Source organism: Mustela putorius, unplaced genomic scaffold, assembly GCF_011764305.1.
Source record: "Mustela putorius furo isolate JIRA1106 unplaced genomic scaffold, ASM1176430v1.1 tig00003898_pilon_pilon_pilon, whole genome shotgun sequence".
Classification (NCBI taxonomy): domain Eukaryota; kingdom Metazoa; phylum Chordata; class Mammalia; order Carnivora; family Mustelidae; genus Mustela; species Mustela putorius.
Window position 1 is genome coordinate 28,854,918 of NW_025422047.1, and position 21,750 is coordinate 28,876,667.

A 21,750-nucleotide genomic window follows, 5' to 3' on the forward strand; every position below is an offset into this window, starting at 1 on the left:
CGCCAATGGGTAAAAGGGAAAAGGTGAGAAGGAATAGAGTAGGAGAGGGAACCAATGGGTGGGAGAGGCGGAGGAAGAAGGGGGAGGGGAGAAGCCAATGGGGGAGCCCGGACGCGAGCGAGGACGCGGCCCCGCGCTTGCTCCCCTCCCTCCGGCCCGAGCGCTCGCGCCTTCCCAGGCTCCCCGGAGACGAGGGCAGGGGCGGGCCCAGTCGGGCGCGCGGCGCGGGAGGCGCCGCGAGGTGAGGGCGGCGGGGGCGGGGAATTGTGGGGAGGGCGGTGCGGGTGCGCGGGTGCGCGCTCGCGCGCGCCCCGTCGAGGCTGCGCCGCCGCTCCGCCCCCGGCCGGGTGTGTGGCTGCGCGCGCGCGCGTGCGTTCCGGCGGTGCGCGCCGGGAGAGATGCTGAGGTAAAGTTCGGGAGAGAGGGAGAGAGATCCGTCAGCGCGAGGGAGCCGGAGTGGCCGCCATTACTGAGCCCGGCGCGGCGGCGGGCACAGGGGAAGGGGGGAGGGACGGGGCCGCCGCTGGTGGCGGGAGGGAGGGTGGGAGGGTGGGTTACCCGCCTGCGGGAGCTGTAGGGCTTAAGGTTTCGGGGCGTGTGTGTGTTGGGGAGGGCGGGGGGAGGTGGCTGAAGGGACGCGGCGCTCGGTGAGCGCGCCGGGGAAGAGGCGAGCAGAGAGTGGAGGAGGAGGAGGCGGCGGCGGCGGGAGCGCTCCCCAGGAATGTCGCTGCCGCCGCCACCGCCGGGGCCGCTGCCGTTGAGGAGGAGACGGAGGAGACCGACGGTGTTAGGTAGGACCTTGCGATCCCCGCTCTTCTGGGCCTGTCCGCTCTCCCCCCTCCCCGACTGGGACCCTCCCGCCACCGGCTGCCCCGCTCGGTAGCCGCCGCCGGTTGTAACCAGTTCAAGGCGCTGGGGCCCCGCAAGCACGGAAGGGAGCCAGGCGCCGAGCTCTGTCCTCGCAGGCCGAGCGGGGAGCGGCTGCCACGGGGGGCGGGGGTACGGTCGGCGTGAAGGGCAGAGAGGCCGGGGGAGGGGGCGCTTTCTCCACAGGTGACGCGGCCGGGGTCGGTGGAGGCCTGGTGGTGGCCGAGGATTGCGCCGGCCCCGCCAGGCGTCCGCTCTCGCCCGCCGCCCTCACTTGCCTTGCTCTCCGATGGTACGAGGGGAGGGAAGGTGGCGGTGTCTGTTGGCTGGGTTGCTGCTGTTAACGAGTTCCACCTGGAAGGGGAGAGGGAGTAGGCGCATATTCGCGGAAACATAATCTTGGTTGCAAACTTAAGCGCCTTTCAAGGGGATCGGCCCTTCCACTTTTTCCCGATCTCCCCCACTTCTCCTTGGGTTCTCTTCACCAATTTCCCATCTGCGAAAGCTCGGGGTAGGGTGTGAGAAGTTGCACTGCGCAACGAAAACGCGGAGTCTTACCAGTTCACTGCGGCTGGGTTAAGGCTTTGATACTGAGTTTTTGTGAGAATAACCTCTAGATTCTCCCTCTGTTTCCACTAAAGAAAAGTATCGGGGTGGGGGTGGGGAATCGCGCGGGAGCGCGCGCGCACTTATCCACACATAAATACTCACTCCCTCACACCCTCCCTCCACAGCGTTATTAGAAATGCAAGTGAGGTGGAGACTGTGGGTGTAGCTGGCGCCGAAAGGTGCTCGGAAGTAAAGGCAAACTATTAGGGTGTTTGGTAAAATTCCGAGAAAGTTGTAAGGAGACGCTTATACTTACGCCATATGATAGAAATCCAGTTTTGGCTCATGCTTAATAAATGGGAGTTTTAAGTGTTTTTAGACCTAGACCAAAATAGGCATACAGATTGTGTGTACACCCATTTTTAAGCTCCTAACGAAAATTTGCTTTTTTCTTTGTTATAGTTAAGAAACTACCCTTTTTTTTTTTTTTAAGAGTCAAGTGTAAAACGATGGAGTACGTTGTATTTACTGATCTTTGCCATTGCTGCTTTCTACAGGTGTTGGCGGGGCATGTGGAGGGAAGGGTTTGCGGTCTTCATTTTGAACATCCAAAACCAGTACCCAATTTCAAAGTATACGGGGACAGGGGAGTTATTTGCATTCGATACACTTGGATTCACTTCAGGAAGTATTTCTCAAAATCTTCTAAAATGTTTCTTGTAGCAAAAATTTGATCCAGATACAACTATTTGGAAAAATACTGAGATATGTTAGTAAAATGTGTTTTGGAGATGTTTTATTGTCAATTCCAGTTTATTTGACTTCAATATGATAAACTTTTTTTTTTTTTTTTTTTTTTTTTTTTTTTTTTTTTTTTTTTTTTTGACAGAGAGAGCACAAGTAGGCAGAGAGGCTGGAAGAGACAGAGGGTAAGCAGGCTTTCTACTGAGCAGAGAGCCCGATGCAGGGCTATATCCCAGGACCCCGAGACCATGACCTGAGCCGAAGGCAGAGGCTTAACCTGCTGAGCCACCCAGGCTCCCCTTGATAAAACTATTCTTAATGAATAGTTTTAGATATACATACTATATAGGTAATCTACTGGAAAGTTTGCAGACAGTTTCCATTTTAAATTCTTTCTCACTTTTGGCCTTTTCATCCATCCTTTCAGATTGACTCCCATTTCCTATATCTGTAGTAGAGCAGAGGAGATGTGTTAAGTGTTGATCACCAAAAACTTTCATAGCCCTTAGAGCACTGTATGAACAAACATACATGATTGAAAAGCTGGGTATAGCTGTGTATTTAACTCTCAAGAATGGTGCTATTGCGCTATCGATCTGATTGACTTAAAGCAGACTTTAGTCAAGAGGACACAGATGACTAGATAACAATTGATTTGGTTGTCCTGTGCAGGCTACATTTTTTTTAACCCTCCTCAGCATGTGGTGTTATTTAACCATTCTTTGTATATATTCGTTATAAAAGCATTGGGGAATGGGTGGGTTACACTTTGCTGTAAAAAAGACTTGTCACAGAAGTCTGGTATCTCTGTCATTTTTAAGCACCCACCCCATTTAAATTACTGTAGCAATTTTTAAAATGTATTGCAAAATTCATATTTTAAATTCTGTCACATCTCCAAAATGCTTTGAAATCCCTCCATGCACATACACTTTTTTCTGTTTGAAAAGCAGATTTAGTATACTTACTTTTTGGAGAAAATTATTTTGACTTTGAAAGTTAAGTTTTATTTTTTTAAAGAAATAGAATATCGTTTCTGCATTCCTTTTTTGGAATTGAAGTTGTGATACAGCTTAGAAAATAGTTTTGTAACTCAGTTTTTTAATACTGAAGGAAAAGTTTTGTCTCAGAATTCTACTAAAGTATTTTCAACATTAGCAGGCCCTAAGGTAAATTTTGCCTTTTAGTATGAAATGGCATAATAAAAACTTTCTGGTGGCTACAGAGTAAGTTTCAAACTATAGTTTCTATACAAATTATTTTAAAACTCGTTCTAGACCTGTAAGACCCATGATTTTTTTCTTTGCACACCAAGAAGTTATGCAGAGAATGTAATTTACCCAAGAAGTGCTGTGTTGTATGGTGTTCTGTTTAGTAATATCTGTGTTCCTAAAAAATGTTTATAAAATACATTTAAAGTACACCAGGGGAGCTTGGTTTTCTATAACAAATGGTGAAGAAACCTTGATAAAGTGACACATCATTTGGTGACTTAAGTAATCAAGCTCCTTATTTGTTTAAATGAAGGCTTTAGTTAATCATTTTCTCAAACCAGGAAAAACTGTATTAGAAATTTTAAAAAATAGTTCGGTGTGAAGGATTTTAAGCATGAACTTTAACTTAATTGGTTTTAAAACTCTGTTACTTGAACCCCTTATGGATTTTTCCTGGATGGCTTGAGACTTCCTCTGAAAACCCAGCAGTTACTATTTTTGTTTGTTAAATGTATTATACTTAAATCTAAGAATTTCTTTGTAGAAAGAAATCTGCATGTAAAGGAAACTTAAAGCCTGTGTTTTTTAATTCATTAATTCATTAATTCATATTACCTTTATTTAGCATTTACTGTGTGCCTTGCCTTGGGGATACCAAGATAAATTAGAGATTGTGTAGCTTGAGCTTTAGTTGAAGAGGAACTATAAAGGAGTAAAAATCGGCGAGCCTGGGTGGCTCAGTGTGTTAAGCCTCTGCTTTCTGCTCGGGTCATGATCTCAGGGTCCTGGGATTGCCATCGCCCCCGCCCTTTCTCTGCCTACTTGTGATCTCTGTCTGTCAAGTAAATAAATAAAATCTTTAAAAAAAATTTTTAAAAAGGAGTAAATATGTACATACAAGTACTAAGAAATGCAGAAAAGAGAACTATTATTTAAGATGCTCTTAGGGAATCATTTACAGAATAATCATTTGAATATGGATGTATTAACTGCAAATAGGAGTTTGAATATAAGAGGGATGGTAAACAAGGTTGGTCTTTCTGGAGGTTAACTCTACAATACCTTAGATTTGCAGTAAAAATAGATTGTTAATGTTTGGTCATGTCTTTTTTCTTTTTGACTCCTTAGAACTATTACTTCGGAATAAGAGTTACAGAACTTCATAATTTTAGGTTTAAAATATGACCTGTGTATCATCTGGTTAGATTCTCAAGTTTTTTTCATCATGAAGAGTTAGTGGTAAAAGTGAATTTTCATTTTTCTAGCTTCATACTAGGTTTAACTGTTTTGTTCCTACACGTTATTTTATTGAGCAGCTAGGGCATTGTGAATAATACAAAGAAGTATAAGATACTACTCCCTTAGAAGAGCTTACAGCTTTGGTGGGGAGAAAGCTTGACAATTTAGGAATGGTTAGATGCCAGTTCAAGATAGAGTAGAAGAGCCATATAGAAGGCAGGGCATAATGATTTTTAAAATTGATGTAAAGGAATTTAGATAAAGGAAATAAGATTTAGAATTTGGGGAAGATGGGGATGAGTGAGAAAAAAGACAAGTTAAGGACACTGTGGACCAAAAGCACAGGGAAGTGAAGATAGATTGGCTGATGAGGGGAAAATATAAAGTAAAAATTTAAAAGCATCTGTACCTTTTGAGTGAAATGCTTAGGGGAAAGTTTTTAACACAAGGTTAATAGAAGTGTTGGGGAAATAGCTTTTGTGTTACTCTTTATCTTTGCTGTGTTTGGCATTACAAGGAACCTTGCAAAAACTTGTACGTTGATTATTTTATAGTTTGTTCATTTTCTTCCTGTTGATGATGTATTCTTCCTGGTCCAAAAATTTGTTTCTTTCTATACTTATTTTTTTCAGAGCCAAATATTAACTCTTTTTATTTACTTATATTTTTATTTTGGTTGACTGTTTAGAGAACTAGTGGAAAATTAACATTTCTATGATCTGGGGGATTGAAAGATCCAGATTTCTTTATTAACTAATAACTAGGTGTTTCTTATAAGAGTATTGAATTAAATACGCTCTTAAATGATTGTTCTTACATTTATGATCTTGAGATTTATGTTATTAATTCTAATGTTGCCTTATTTAATTTCTGTATTTTCATTTTTCTTTAGAAATACTGTCACCTGAAACTCAAGTGACACCACCATCTGTTGCTGAAACTGATCAGTTTTTTGTTAAGAAACACTGACTCATTTGTCTTTATTTCTTAAAATTAGCAGCCAGTCATCAAATTCTTTTTCTTGGATTGTTCTTTCGAATTCTTTGGTAGTTGAGGTACTTTCAAGCCTCCAGGATTTGTCCATCTTTTGGGCTTTGTGCCTCAGCAAATTAATTTTGTATTCCATTTCTAGCTTATAATGATTTCTTATTGCTTATTATAAGGTCTAACACCTGCTTGTCCTTGAAGACCTTCTATAGTCGTACTTTATATCTTCAGAAACAAAATAAGTTTGCTTTTCAGCATGGCAGCTGTGCTCAGCCACTCCACCCTAGTCACACACCTGGAATGACTTCTTTCTAAAATTCAAATCCAGTTTATTTATCCTTCTTTCTTTCTTTTTAAGATTTATTTATTTGACAGAGAGCCAGCAATCACAAGAAGGCAGAGCAGCAAGCAGAGAGGGGGGAAAGCAGGCTATCCCAGGACCCTGAGATCATGACCTGAGCTGAAGGCAGATGTTTAACCCACTGAGCCACCCAGGAGCCCCAAATCCAGTTTATTTTTCAAAGTTGGTTCAAATCCTTTCTCCTCACTATTACTTAATCTATTCCAGGGGTCTGCAGTTATGGCCCTTGGATCAGATTGGCCTTCTGTCCTGTTTCTGTATAATGGCTTTTTACGTTTTGAAATGGTTGAGGATACAATTGAAAGAATAATGTTTTGTGGTTCATTAAAATATATGAAAATTCAAATTTGTGTTCATAGACAACAACCATGGTCATTCATTTAAGAATTGTTTATGGCTGTTTTTGTGCTGTGACAGCAGACTTGAATTGTTACTGACAGACACTATGTGGTATATAAAGCCTAAAATATATACTGTCTGGCCAGTTTTCCAAACCTCATCTGTCCCAGCTTACACTGATCTTTCATGTTTTGGAATTCCTGTTGCATTTATCAGTTCCATGTTATGGCACATCACCTTTGTCTTCTCAGCTATGGTACCATAAAGTTTCTTTTAAAATTGTGGGGAAAGTGGTTTTGAGCCTTTTTTCCCCTGCATATCTATACCTTCTTTTTAGTCTATATGTCTTCCTGAGATTCTTATTTAACCTTAGTGTTGCCATCAGTAAGAAAATTGTTAAGACTTATCTATCGTATTTTGTATAATGAAAATAATGATTTTCCGTTGTTATAGCATTATAATCTTGTATGTCAAAATCATGACCTTTCCCTCACTTCTCTGTTCTCTGGTGAGAATACCTCAGAATCTGGAAGGGAGGTGAATATTCATAGCACTAGCTTAGTGGACTTCCCTATACTATATACCTTTGTACCCTCGAAACCTCTGACATAAAGCTGAGATAGGCACAGTAAATACTTACTGGATTGTTCACAGAGGTTGATATAAATGAAATGACCTTTGTTTCTTCTGTTTTCACCACAGAATGAGGATATGGTCTAGAAGGAGTTTAGAATAACTTCATACCAAGGCGTTGGACATAACGTGTTGTTAGAGGAAACTGTTGATTAAATAATAGGGTAGTTAATCGGTTTGGAAATAGTTTAGGTCATTGGTTTTCAAAGATATTTAATGAAGTGAAACTTTTTTTCAAACAAGAAGTACTTGAAATATCAAAAGATAAAAATGAATAAAAGCAGAATTGTCTTTGTTGAGTAGGACTTCACTGCTCCCAAAGTACTGCCTCCTTGGACCCTCCTGGAAGTATTTCCAGTGAGCCTTCAGGGCTACCTAATCTGTCTTAACAAGCGGACTCTTGAAAAAAACTGGAGACTTTTTATTTTAGAATATATTGCTATACTAATAGTGTTTGGGCCCATAACATGGTTGTAATTTTTGTTAATTTTGACTATAAATACGACTTCAGGATTGCTTAGTGGTTTAGGATCTGAGTCTGGAGAAAATATATGAGTACCTGCTGTGTGTCAGGTGCTGTTTAGGGTGTTGGGAATATGGTTAAAAATAAATAACAACAACTACAACCAAAAAAACCAGAATAAAATTTCCATCATAACATAGTTTAATTCTGAATCCTACCAAGATATGCTTCCAGGTTATTTAGTTGCTGTGTAAGTTGTTGAAATTTTTAATAGATTTTCTTTTCATTAACTTGGTTATAGTTTTGTGTAAAGAGCAGTTCATATGAATGATGTCTTTAGCATTCCATTCAGCCTTAAGATTATGTGCTTATGTGGTAGAAAACTTGGTCAAAGACATTATTATGGAATATAACTGACTTTTCTACGGGTATCACATTGTTTTTAGTTATCTTGTATGTTAAAATGGCTTTCCCCTTGTGATTTTTCATGGCATTGATAAATTTGTTACTGAGAATGAGCAGTGTTAAGAAAAGTAGTGCTATATCGGTATTGTGCCGTATTCATCTTTAGTAATTCAGTTGCTACTTTTATTAAGCTAGTCTAGATTGTCTGACATTGTGAAATATATGATAGTCTTAGGGCTTGGAACTGTCTTTTCTCAAATATTTGTTTATATAAGGGATATTATATTTGGCCTAAAGAATATGGAATGTGTAATTTCTTATAATTGTGATTCTAAAAAATATTTTTGAAAAACTAGGTGGTTATTCTGACTGAAGATACTATAGATATAGATCATAGTCTTCATTTTGGTGGCTTAATTTTTGACTTGTAATGACCTTGAAATCCATGTGCACTTACTCCATTAAAGCTATCTATCTATTTATCTATTGATTTATTTTAGTGAGAATGGCGTGGTGGGGGTAAGGAGAGGGACAGAGGCAGAAGAAAAGGGAGCGAGAGAACCTTAAGCATACTCCGTGCTGAGCACAGAGCCTGACTCAGGGCTAGATCTCACTAAACTGAAATCACTACCTGAGCTGAAACCAGTACGATCAGCTGACTGAGTCACCCAGGCTCCCTTCCATTAATAGATTTAGAAAACTTTTAGATTAATACGTTACAGAGCTTATTTAGTAAACATCATGTGATTTCCTCTTTTTTTTTTTTTTTTTTTTTGGCCAAAGAATTAACAACATTGTGATTTGAACATTTATTAAGATTTCATGAATTTATTGAGTAGCTAATACATGGGAAGCACTGTTGGAGGCTTTTGGAATACATTGATGAAATAAAGATTTGAGCCTTTGTGGATCTTTATTAAGTATGGTCTGGGGTGGGGAGAGGGAAAGAGTTAATGACAAGTAATAAATAAGTTGTATAGTAACTTAGGAGTTAAGAGGCAAGGAGGATTTGGGGGGTTTTCGGGAAAAGCAAGTGTAAAAGCAGAGATGCTGAGGAACAGTGTTCCTCTATGTGACTGGAGCAGAATGAGAATGGGAGAATATATGAGAGTAGGTCAGAGAGCAAGACAAGATTGGAGAAGGTAGATCTTATAGTATCCCATAGAAAGGATTTGACTTTGACGTTTAGGAGTCTCTGGAGGGTTTGGGGCCTAAGAATGGGAAGCTATGACTTAATGTTTTCAAGGAAATTCTGGCTACTCTGGTAGTAATAGATGGGAAGAGGAGCAGGAATGGAATCAGGGAAACTAGTCTTTGGAATAATCTGGGGCCAGATATGTTGGTGGATGGGGTAAAAAAATAGAGCAATAAATGGGGCACCTGGGTGGCTCAGTGGGTTAAGCCGCTGCCTTCGGCTCAGGTCATGATCTCAGGGTCCTGGGATCGAGTCCCGCATCGGGCTCTCTGCTCCGCAGGGAGCCTGCTTCCTCCTCTCTCTCTCTGCCTGCCTCTCTGCCTACTTGCGATCTCTCTCTGTCAAATAAATAAATAAAATCTTTAAAAAAAAAAAAAAAAAAATAGAGCAATAAATGTAATGAGAAGTAATAAATTCTCAATATATTTTGAAGATAGGACCAAAGGGAATTTCCTGACAAAGTATAATAATTTAAAAGTATAAAATAATTTTTAAATTCCACCTTATATTTATGAACACAAACTTTGTGAGAAGGTACAAAACGAATTTTGGTTTAAGTCCAGAATCACTAAGAATTGATTTTTCCTAGGTTCCCTGTAGGACTTGAAAAATTTTCTTGCAGAAAGCACTTGATGTTATTACAACTCCATCAGAGGTAGTATGTTGTGTTTGAATGGCTATCACGTATCTTAGAAAATTCCGTCGTATAGATGGCTTCATTTTTAAGACAGTTTTAGGGACCACTCAACAATATCAGGCAGATAGTTGGTGTATCCCTCCATCTCTCTCATCAGCTATAGTTCTACTCAAATTATACATTGTTGTTAATTTCTGGGAAGGTACTTAATCTAAACATTTCCTTGAAAGGGTTGTAAAATGAACTTAAAGGTAGAATGAGAAAGAAACTGCATTGCTGGGGCACCTGGGTGGCTCAGCTGGTTGAAAGCCAGCCTTCCGCTCAGGTCCTGGGATCGAGCCCCACATCAGGCTCTCTGCTTAGTGGGAGTCTGACACCCCTCCCTTCTCTCTCTCTCTCAAATAAATAAATCTTTAAAAAAAAACAAAAAACCAAAAACCCAAACAACTGCATTGCAAACTGCTGAAAAGCAGTACTTTGCTTAAGAGAATAAAGATTGGTCATCCAGAGACTCCTTTTAACTGGATAGCTTTGAGTCGATGATTGCTACTTTTGTCATGGTTTCTTCAGGGTAAAGATAGGAGAAAATGAGAACGAGTTACATGAAAGTAAAGTCACATCAAAAATCGGGCAGTTGGGGGCACCTGGGTGGCTCAGTGGGTTAAAACCTCTGCCTTCGGCTCAGGTCATGATCCCAGGGTCCTGGGATTGAGCCCCACATCAGGCTCTCTGCTCGGCAGGGAACCTGCTTCCTCCTCTCTCTCTGCCTGCCTCTCTGCCTACTTGTGATCTCTGTCTGTCAAATAAATAAAATCTTAAAAAAAAAATCGGGAAGTTGTATGGATCAACATAATCAAATATTATCATTAAACATTTGAAAGGAATTTTCAGATTAAATTGTATAGCCTGCATACAGATATCAGCTATTAGTTTATTACTAGGAGCACACACAAAAAACAGGGGATTCTTTTATTCTTTTTTTTTTAATCAGTGCAGAAGAAAAACCACCTTAGTTACTTAATGGATAGTAATTTTGACCTGGATGTTGAGGGCCAGTAGAAAATTCATGTATGTGTAAACTATCCAGGTGGCTGAAATTAAATGCCCTTGTATCCTGTTACAGCCAAATTCATGAATGCTATCTTTCTCTCATGAGGTGGTAACACCATACTCTCCCAAACAGATAGCAAAATGTTTTTGAGGGCGGGTTATAGCAGTTTTTTTCCTAGTCTTCTGGTTTCTCAAACTTTTTAAACTCTGAAAACATTTTTTAAATATTAAAGCTTTTGGAAAAACATTTTAAAAGATCTTTTGAGTTAAGTAAACCCTGTAAATCAGATAAAGCATGTACTGCTTTTGATGATTGAGTTGGAGGGAGAGAGCGCTTATTTGTCCAATATTTTTTACTACATGTAAGTGAAAGAATTTTCCACCACCGTTTGAAAATCACTTTGTAGTGACTCATGACATAAGCTCTGGAGCTGATTTCAGAGTAACCAGGTAGCCTTCCTGGAAGAACATGGATGTTCTTCAGTGTCTAATTGGTAGTTTACCGTGAATTTGGTGTGAAAACCATAAATGTCACACAAAGCTACCTCATTTTTAATTTAAACTTTAATATTCATGATTCAGAGCCTGCCACTATCAAATTTATTAGGATGTGTGTTGAAACCCCAATATTAAAATTTATCCTCCATATAATAATTTTATTCTCATTAGATATAAAGCCTCCCCAAAAGGGTGGTAACTTCATGCTCCACTCATCTCCATTTAATTTTAAGGCCCTTTTCTTCCTGTAGCTTTAAAAATACATTTTATGTTAAGAGTGTTTTTATTTCTGCTTACACTCTATAACTTAAAGTAGAAAGTATTCTGTATTCTCAGTATTCTGAGGTATATGCTGTAGGAGAGCAGGAATGTTTCTTTTAATGTGTTTGGAATAAGCATATGAGAAATGAATAACGTGACTTAAGGCAAGGGATTAGGTTTGTAGTTGAGAATTTTCTATAATACTTAGGTTCATGTGACTTTGTACTGTTAACCTTTCTATTTGTGTCTCTTAAACTAGAAGGCAGGGAACAGTCTTACTTGTCTTTGAATTGCTCTTAGTTTTAGAACAGATTTTTGTTTAATAAAGAGCTGCATGTAGTACTAGTGTATATACTATTTAACATGAAAATTCCCCAGAGTAACCACTAGGTATGTTTTCTTTTGATGTACATCTTAAAGTGTACTGTCTGCAGTTTTCTGCTTTTCTAGTAAGAAGGAGGGTAGGCCTTGTATTTTCCTTTGTGTGTTTTCCATTTTTTTCTCAATTGTTATAGAATCATGCTGTTTTTGTGAATTTTGTTTTACCTTTTTATCGTTGTATATAACTTTGTTATCCAGTTCATTCCCTTTTGTTTTCTTATCAGTAAATACAAATATTTTTTTATGTAGGTTAGGTAAAGAAACTGGTGCTAGGTGCAAGTACCCAATTTAACCAGATGAATATTTTTTAGAAGTTCCACTAATGAAAAAGAGTTATCAGGATTGGATGGGACTCCCCTAATTTCTTTTACTTCTAATTATTGTATATACTGCTGCCAGGTAGATATTTTAAAGTTGCAATCTGATCATGTAATTTTTTACAAAAAATCTTTTGACAGCTTCACGGATTCCAAGAATCAGACTGATACATTACTTATTAAACTTCTTTTGTTTGCTAGCCACTTATTTTAAAAAATGATTTCATTCTTAAATTTGTATAGATAGCACAACCCCATTTTATAGGTGGGGATGCTATGACTCAAAGCAGTTTCGGTTTTGCTGTTTTCATAAACTCATAAATAATAGATTTAAATCAGTTGTATTTGTGATTTTCTACTTCTTGTGTTGCTCCTTCAACACAGGATTATTTTATCATGAAAGTGAATCTAATAAATGCTTTGTTTGTATATCATATGGCAGATACTAATATTTGTAGTTGAAGCTAATAGAATACACTTCAGAAGTACAAAAGTAAATCTGAAATTTTAACTTTTAACATTGTTTTACCAAAACTATTAGTCATAATTTTAAATTCTAATAGTTTTTTTAATCATTAATAGTAGTATAGTAAATGTATAGTATAATTTGAATAGATGTTTACTTCACACCAATAGCTGTTTACTTATTTACTTGCAGTTGAGGTCAATGTAGAAGCCAGGTATTTGGGGGCAAGTGATGGTTCCTTTCTTTTTTTCCCTGTGTTCTTTATTTTGTCTGGATTGAAGATAATTTTCATGTATGTTGATGTATACAACTGGATATTTTCCCTGTCTTGTGAAACTTTGGCGTGGGAGAAATGATATATTACTTTTAATTCAACTTCAAAAGTATGAAGAAACTGCAAATAAAACTTATATAAAAGACTGACTGACTGCTTTCACGTAAATAACGTAAATTAAATTACATTCAATTCTTAGGGTTATTTCATGTTGCTGGTATGTCAAATAATTCTAAACGATTGTCTCAAGTAGACAATCTCAAAATTCTTCAGCTTGGTTCTACTCAAAATGTTATCCATGAGCTGTTTATAACTATTCTGACAGGAAATGAATATAGAAATCAAGAACATTTAGAAGTAGTTGGACAGTAATTTTATGTCTCTTGAATCTTATTAGGGTTTGGATTTTTGAAAAAGGTTCACTTTGGATTTTACAGAATTGGACTCGCAGATATGAAATAAAAATTGATCCTTCACCTTGATAGTTTGGGAAACATTGGTCTAGTTAAATACTTTCAGTATTTGTATTAACTGTCCATTTCAGTTTTCCTATTGAAGTATTTGAATGTTCTGGATTCGTTTTGGGGCATAAAATTTGATAGATTTCACAGGAGTGTGTTAAACTTTGTGAAAAATTTTACATAATTGTAAAATCTTCCTAAATTTATATGAGATTCCATTTTAGGGAACAAGTTTTGAGGAACGATGTAATAGGTTGTTTTTGAAAGTTGTAAGGGAGTTGTTAATGGCAACTGATACATTTAATTATCAACAAGTATAATGTAGTCACAGAAGGCAAGAAAATTGAGGAAGGGGAAAAGACTAGTTATTTCTTCAAACTTAAAGGAAGGAGCAGAGGTAAAATAAAATGCACATTTGGTTATTAGGGGCTTATTTTAAATTTCTTGAGACATTACCTTAAATTATGTGTGTAGTTATTTTAATTGTTAGATTTGTCTTAAATTTTGAAGTCATCTTGCATTTAAAGCAATAAATCATAAACAGTCTTTATGGTGGCTTCCAAAAATACATGTAATATTTATTGTTAATGTCCATAGTTATTTGTTATAAATATATTTAGTGTGTATATGATGTAATGTGTAATTTCATGGTTAAAGTTTTTCCTTTTTCTCTTTCTAGGAAGATGATCCATATGATTTTGAAGACCTTTCTGCACAGAAATGAGGGAAATACAAAGAACCAAATATAGTTCTGAACTTTGGGATCTGTATTTTGAGAGGATTTTATTTTCAGAATGAGAAGTATATCTGGTTATCTTTATGAATGTAGAGACATGAGAAGAGAGTTATGATGGCAAAAAACAAAGAACCTCGCCCCCCATCCTATACTATCAGTGTAGTTGGACTCTCTGGGACTGAAAAAGATAAAGGTAACTGTGGAGTTGGGAAGTCTTGTTTGTGCAATAGATTTGTACGCTCAAAAGCAGATGAATATTACCCAGAACATACTTCTGTGCTTAGCACCATTGACTTTGGAGGACGAGTGGTAAACAATGATCACTTTTTATACTGGGGTGACATAACACAAAATGGTGAAGATGGAATAGAATGCAAAATTCATGTCATTGAACAAACAGAGTTCATTGATGACCAGACTTTCTTGCCTCATCGGAGTACGAATTTGCAACCATATATAAAACGTGCAGCTGCCTCTAAATTGCAGTCAGCAGAGAAACTAATGTACATTTGCACTGATCAGCTGGGCTTGGAGCAAGACTTTGAACAGAAGCAAATGCCTGAAGGGAAGCTCAATGTAGATGGATTTTTACTGTGCATTGATGTGAGCCAGGGATGCAATAGGAAGTTTGATGATCAACTTAAATTTGTGAATAATCTTTTTGTCCAACTATCAAAATCAAAAAAGCCTGTAATAATAGCAGCAACTAAATGTGATGAATGTGTGGATCATTATCTTAGAGAAGTTCAGGCTTTTGCTTCAAACAAAAAGAACCTTCTTGTAGTGGAAACGTCAGCACGATTTAATGTCAACATTGAGACATGTTTTACTGCACTGGTACAAATGTTGGATAAAACTCGTGGCAAGCCTAAAATTATTCCCTATCTGGATGCTTATAAAACACAGCGACAACTTGTTGTCACAGCAACAGATAAGTTTGAAAAACTTGTGCAGACTGTGAGAGATTATCATGCAACTTGGAAAACTGTTAGTAATAAATTAAAAAATCATCCTGATTATGAAGAATACATCAACTTAGAGGGAACAAGAAAGGCCAGAAATACATTTTCAAAACATATAGAACAACTTAAACAGGAACATATAAGAAAAAGGAGAGAAGAATATATAAATACTCTACCAAGAGCTTTTAACACTCTTTTGCCAAACCTAGAAGAGATTGAACATTTGAATTGGTCAGAAGCTTTGAAGTTAATGGAAAAGAGAGCAGATTTTCAGTTATGTTTTGTGGTGCTAGAAAAAACACCCTGGGATGAAACTGACCACATAGATAAAATTAATGATAGACGAATTCCATTTGACCTCCTGAGCACTTTAGAAGCTGAAAAAGTTTATCAGAACCATGTACAGCATCTGATATCAGAGAAAAGAAGGGTAGAAATGAAGGAAAAATTCAAAAAGACTCTGGAAAAAATTCAGTTCATTTCACCTGGGCAACCGTGGGAAGAAGTTATGTGCTTTGTTATGGAGGATGAAGCCTTCAAATATATCACTGAGGCTGATAGCAAAGAGGTGTATGGTAGGCATCAGCGAGAAATAGTTGAAAAGGCCAAAGAAGAGTTTCAGGAAATGCTTTTTGAGCACTCTGAACTTTTTTATGATTTAGATCTTAATGCAACACCTAGTTCAGATAAAATGAGTGAAATTCATACAGTTTTGAGTGAAGAACCTAGATATAAAGCTTTACAGAAACTTGCACCCGATAGGGAATCTCTTCTACTTAAGCACATAGGGTTTGTTTATCATCCCACTAAAGAAACCTGTCTTAGTGGCCAAAATTGTACAGACATTAAAGTGGAGCAGTTACTTGCTAGTAGTCTTTCACAGTTGGATCATGGCCGCTTACGGTTATATCATGATAGTACCAGTATAGATAAAGTTAACCTTTTCATTTTAGGGAAGGATGGCCTTGCTCAAGAACTAGCAAATGAGATAAGAACACAATCTACTGATGATGAGTATGCCTTAGATGGAAAAATATATGAACTTGATCTTCGGCCAGTTGATGCCAAGTCGCCTTACTTCTTAAGTCAGTTGTGGACTGCCGCCTTTAAACCACATGGGTGCTTCTGTGTATTTAATTCCATTGAGTCACTGAATTTTATTGGGGAATTTATTGGAAAAATAAGAACTGAAGCTTCTCAAATCAGAAAAGATAAGTATATGGCTAATCTTCCATTTACCTTAATTCTGGCTAATCAGAGAGATTCTATGAGTAAGAATCTACCAATTCTCAGGCACCAAGGGCAACAGTTGGCAAACAAGTTACAATGCCCTTTTGTCGATGTACCTCCTGGTACATATCCTCGTAAATTTAATGAAACCCAAATAAAGCAAGCTCTCAGAGGAGTATTAGAATCAGTAAAGCATAATTTAGATGTCGTGAGCCCAGTTCCAACCAGTAAGGATGTATCAGAAGCCGACCTGAGAATTGTCATGTGTGCCATGTGTGGTGATCCCTTTAGTGTGGATCTTATTCTTTCACCCTTCCTTGATTCTCATTCTTGTAGTGCTGCTCAAGCTGGACAAAATAATTCCCTAATGCTTGATAAAATCATTGGTGAAAAAAGGAGGCGAATACAGATCACAATATTATCATACCATTCTTCAATTGGAGTAAGGAAAGATGAACTGGTTCATGGGTATATATTAGTTTATTCTGCCAAACGGAAAGCGTCAATGGGAATGCTTCGAGCATTTCTGTCAGAAGTTCAGGACACCATTCCTGTACAGCTGGTGGCAGTTACTGACAGCCAAGCAGACTTTTTTGAAAATGAGGCGATCAAGGAACTAATGACTGAAGGAGAACACATTGCAACTGAGATCTCTGCTAAATTTACTGCACTGTATTCTTTATCTCAGTATCATCGACAAACTGAGGTCTTTACACTGTTTTTCAGTGATGTTCTAGAGAAAAAAAATATGATAGAAAATTCCTATTTATCTGATAATACAAGGGAGTCAACCCATCAAAGTGAGGATGTTTTTCTACCATCTCCCAGAGACTGTTTTCCATATAACAACTATCCTGATTCAGATGATGATACAGAAGCACCGCCTCCTTATAGCCCAATTGGAGATGATGTACAGTTGCTTCCAACACCTAGTGACCGTTCTAGATACAGATTAGATTTAGAAGGAAATGAATATCCTATTCATAGCACCCCAAATTGTCATGACCATGAACGCAACCATAAAGTGCCTCCACCTATTAAACCTAAACCAGTTGTACCTAAGACAAATGTGAAAAAACTGGATCCAAACCTTGTAAAAACAATTGAAGCTGGTATTGGTAAAAATCCAAGGAAACAGACTTCCCGGGTGCCTTTGGCACATCCTGAAGATATGGATCCTTCAGATAACTATGCGGAACCCATTGACACAATTTTCAAACAGAAGGGCTATTCTGAAGAGATATATGTTGTCCCGGATGATAGTCAGACTCGCATTATTAAAATTCGAAACTCCTTTGTAAATAACACCCAAGGAGATGAAGAAAATGGATTTTCTGATAGAACATCAAAAAGTCATGGAGAAAGGCGGCCTTCAAAATACAAATACAAATCTAAAACCCTGTTTAGTAAAGCCAAGTCATACTATAGAAGAACACATTCAGATGCGAGTGATGATGAGGCTTTCACCACTTCTAAAACAAAAAGAAAAGGAAGACATCGTGGAAGTGAAGAAGATCCGCTTCTTTCTCCTGTTGAAACTTGGAAAGGTGGTATTGATAATCCTGCAATCACCTCAGACCAGGAGTTAGATGATAAGAAAATGAAGAAGAAAACCCACAAAGTAAAAGAAGATAAAAAGGTAAGTTTAACTCATAGTAAGTGATGTTTATAAAAATGTTTGTTTTTGCTTTTTAAAATATGTATTTTTTTAAGATAATGAATTTGACATCATTGAGAACTTAGGATGCCTATGTCATTCAGTAATTTTGTGAATATTTTGTAAGGATGAATATTTTCGTTACTTTTTAAATTGCCTTTTTATTTGTGCCTTATTTAATGTAGAAGTTTGAATTCATATTCTTCAGTATAATCATTCTAGGTGAATATGTTTATTTTCCTAATAGAAGCCCAGATATAGCGTGATTTTGCTCTATTTTGTTGTAAGCATCCCATTTATCTCTCTTTTTGCCTTCTTGACCTATCAGTTTTGGAAAATTATTTTGAAATACCTGTCTCAATCAAGGATCATGACAATATAGTCAAAATGATAATTTGTAATATTGGAAATTTAACAGTTCTAGGATTCTTTTTTGTTGGTGGTGGTGTTTTGTCTAAAGACATGTAGAAAAGTTTGTGAAGTTTGAGTTGTAGCATTTTGACTAAATAGCAGTATCTGTTTTTAGTAGATAGTGATTGTATTAAGCACTGAAAACTTAAATATGTATGCTAAGTTGTATTTTATAATTTCCATTAGATCTTTATTACAGTGGTACTTTAGCATCTTCACTTCTAGTACTCTTTGACTCTTGAGTGTGCACAAACTTTGCTGAAGATTTTTGTGGTTTTGAGATAGCTTTCAGCAGGCTTTTATTCTGCATATTGATAGTTTCTTCATCAGTTATGTCCATAGTCTTAATACATGTTTGTTTACTACAGGTACTCTCAGCACATGCTACTGGCTAAGTATCTTTGGCATCTTTTGTACTCAACCTGTTATCACTAGTTCTCTCTACATGTTTAATCACTGTCAAAAAATTTCAGCATTTTTTCTCAGTTTGTTATTAATACTACTTAATGCTTATTAATGAGGATAAAGCATTTACAGTCATTTCATTTTATTTTATTTTTTGAAAAGATTTTATTTATTATTTATCTGAGAGAGAGAAAGAGCATGAGAGAGAGCAGGATCAGGGAGGAGAGGGAGAAGCAGGCTCCCTGATGAGCAAGGAGCCAAGGTGGGACTCTATCCCAGAACCCTGGGATCATGACCCGAGCTGAAGGCAGACACCTAACCAACTGAGCCACCAGGTGCCCCTTTTTAAATTGCTTTTGTGTGTGTGTTATTTTTCCATTTTTGATCAGAAGTCTGCTAATTGTTTTGGTAACTTTCTTTTAAAATTTCAACTTCAAGAATAGCTGCAGGAAGAGTAGAAGGAGCTTTTATTTACCCTTTACTGAGATTTACCAGCTGTTTATTACATTTTGTCCCTCTTCCTTGATTTATTTCGTGTGGGTATTTATTGGGGTTTATTCATTTTGAACCCTGTGAGATGAACTTGCAGATGTTGCGACTCTTTTTTATTTCCTAAGAATAAGACTCTTTTTACTGTTAAATACTTTATTTCCTAAGAATAAGAACATTCTCTTAAATAACAATTGCATAGGTATCAAAATCAGGAAATTTAATTAGGTTAAACAGTATTATTATTTAATAGGCAATCTGTGATCAAAAACAGATTTTGAACATGTTGAAACCTTTCTCATTAGTTTTCTTTATATCTTCTCCCAATTTTCCCTAATTTCCATTTAGTTCCAACAGTAATGTATATGTAGTTTTTATTTTTTCACTTAGTTATATTTTTCCCTGTTGCTCCATAGTATTTTGATTATACTTCTTATTTTTATTTTTTTATTTTTAAAAAAGTTTTTTCGATAATACGTTTTAGTCATTATGTTTTTCATTTAGCAAATTATATTAAAAATGGGTGGTTAGGCTTCCAGGTTTTAAATTTTGCTATCATTTTTTGTTACAGTGACCAGTTTACATAAAAGTTTATTCCTTTTCAGTCATTTATTTAGGATGAATGTACAACAATAGAATCACTAGATTGAGGACATGAGTATTCCAATGACTTGATATTTATTACTCTACTTTTAGTATTAATTTCTTAAGTATGAGTACTATGCAAGGAAGGAATATGCCAAATATGTATTAATATTCTGAAATTTTAGCACAACCTCTGATTCCAGTTAGTTTATTTTTTTTTTAAGATTTTATTTATTTATTTGACAGAGATCACAAGTAGACAGAGAGGCAGGCAGAGAGAGAGAGGGAGGAAGCAGACTCCCTGCTGAGCAGAGAGTCTTATGTGGGGCTCAGTCCCAGGACCTTGAGATCACGACCTGAGCCTAAGGCAGAGGCTTTAGCCCACTGAGCCACCCAGGTGCCCCTCCAGTTAGTTTATTAATAATGATATTCCTCAAATTGAAGCAAATCTCCTTATACCTGATTTGTCTTATGTAGTCACTTAACTGTACACATGGTACCTGGCTTAGGATGGTTCAGTCTAGGATTTTTCAACTTCATGATGATGCAAAAGGAGTATTAAGTAAAAACCATGTTTAGAATTTAGAATTTTGATTTTTTCCTGGGCTAGGAAGATACACAGTACAATACACTCTTGTGATACAGGGCAGTGGTAGTAAACTGTAATTCCAGTCAGCCCGATGATCACAAGGGTAAACAGTCATTCTGTTTTTCACTTTCAGTACAGTATTCAGTAAATTACAAGATGCTCAACTCCTTATTAATGGAATAGGGTTGTGTTAGATGTTTTTGCTCATTTGTAGGCTAGTATGTTTTGAACGCATTTAAGGTAGGCCAGGCTAAAGTATATGATCAGACTATTAGTGTATTAAGTGCGTTTTTAATAAAGTATATGATCAGACTATTAGTGTATTAAGTGCGTTTTTAATTTAATGTTTTCAACTTACAGTGGGTTTATTGGGATGTAACCTTATCATAAGTTCTGGAAGATAAATATTTTAATTGATTATAAAATCCAGGGTTTTGGGTTTTGTTTGTTTGTTTATAGCTCCTGAATCTGGTATGTCTAGTAATTGATGGCATATCTTAACACAGGATTTTATTCTTTCTTTTTTTTTTAAAGATACATAAAGTATTGGTGGTGTTTATAATCACCTCATCTTAAAGTCACTGACTATAGCAATTTGTCTTTAATTTTTTATTATCATCCCACAGACAAAAATGGGCCTAGATTCTCTTCCTCCACACCTGCAAATGTTTCATATATTTGATTCCACTCAATCTTCTGTTTAATACAACTCTTTCATTTGGTGTCCATCTTTTCCTCACTTCCGTTGAAGTAGTGAATCAACTTAGAATCATATTTATAATCTGCTTTCAGTTACCTTAACTCCGGAGTTTCAGCTGTCTTTTAGAGTTATCTTAGAATTTCCTTGCACTTCTCTATAACATTGCTTTAATTTTTAGATTCATGTATTATATTTGAAATCTAAAAATATTGGAGGAATTGTATTTTAGAAGACTTCTCGTCTGTAAGTAATTTTTAAATCAGGTGTCATTTAAGTGTTTGGCTTCTGTACCTGTGGTCTTAAAAACATAGGTAACAGTGAAATTTCACACATACAGTTTTGTGTCAGAGTTTATATTTTATGGTTTTGTATATATGCACAGTGAAATTCTTTAGCGCACTCAAGGCTAACTTTATTACTACTTTTAACTTAATTTAAATTCAGTTAATTAACATAGTGTATTATTAGTTTCAGAGGTAGAGGTCAGTGATTCATAAGTTGTATATAATACCCAGTGCTAATTACACCACTTGCCCTCCTTAATACCCATCACCCAGTTACCCCATTCCCCCAACCTTCTCCCCTCCAGCATCCCTTAGTTTGTTTTTGTGGTTGAGAGTCTCTTGTGGTTTGTCTCCCTCTCTG

The 21,750-nt window shown here is 37.1% G+C and overlaps 1 protein-coding gene across 3 annotated transcripts in view; it reads left to right on the forward strand.

Moving 5' to 3' along the window:
• Positions 1 to 289: 289 nt before the first annotated feature.
• Positions 290 to 21,750, forward strand: part of ARHGAP5 (Rho GTPase activating protein 5) — a 71,528-nt gene continuing 50,067 nt past the window's right edge. For 2 of the 3 annotated variants that reach the window (XM_045067895.1, XM_045067896.1), the window contains exons 1-2: positions 656 to 791; positions 14,021 to 17,908. In XM_045067895.1, the coding sequence (XP_044923830.1) occupies positions 14,189 to 17,908 (3,720 nt within the window). In that variant the 5' untranslated portion in view covers positions 656 to 791; positions 14,021 to 14,188. Of the gene's footprint in view, positions 407 to 655; positions 792 to 14,020; positions 17,909 to 21,750 lie in introns of those variants that run through there. The other variant, XM_045067894.1, reaches the window with a different exon arrangement.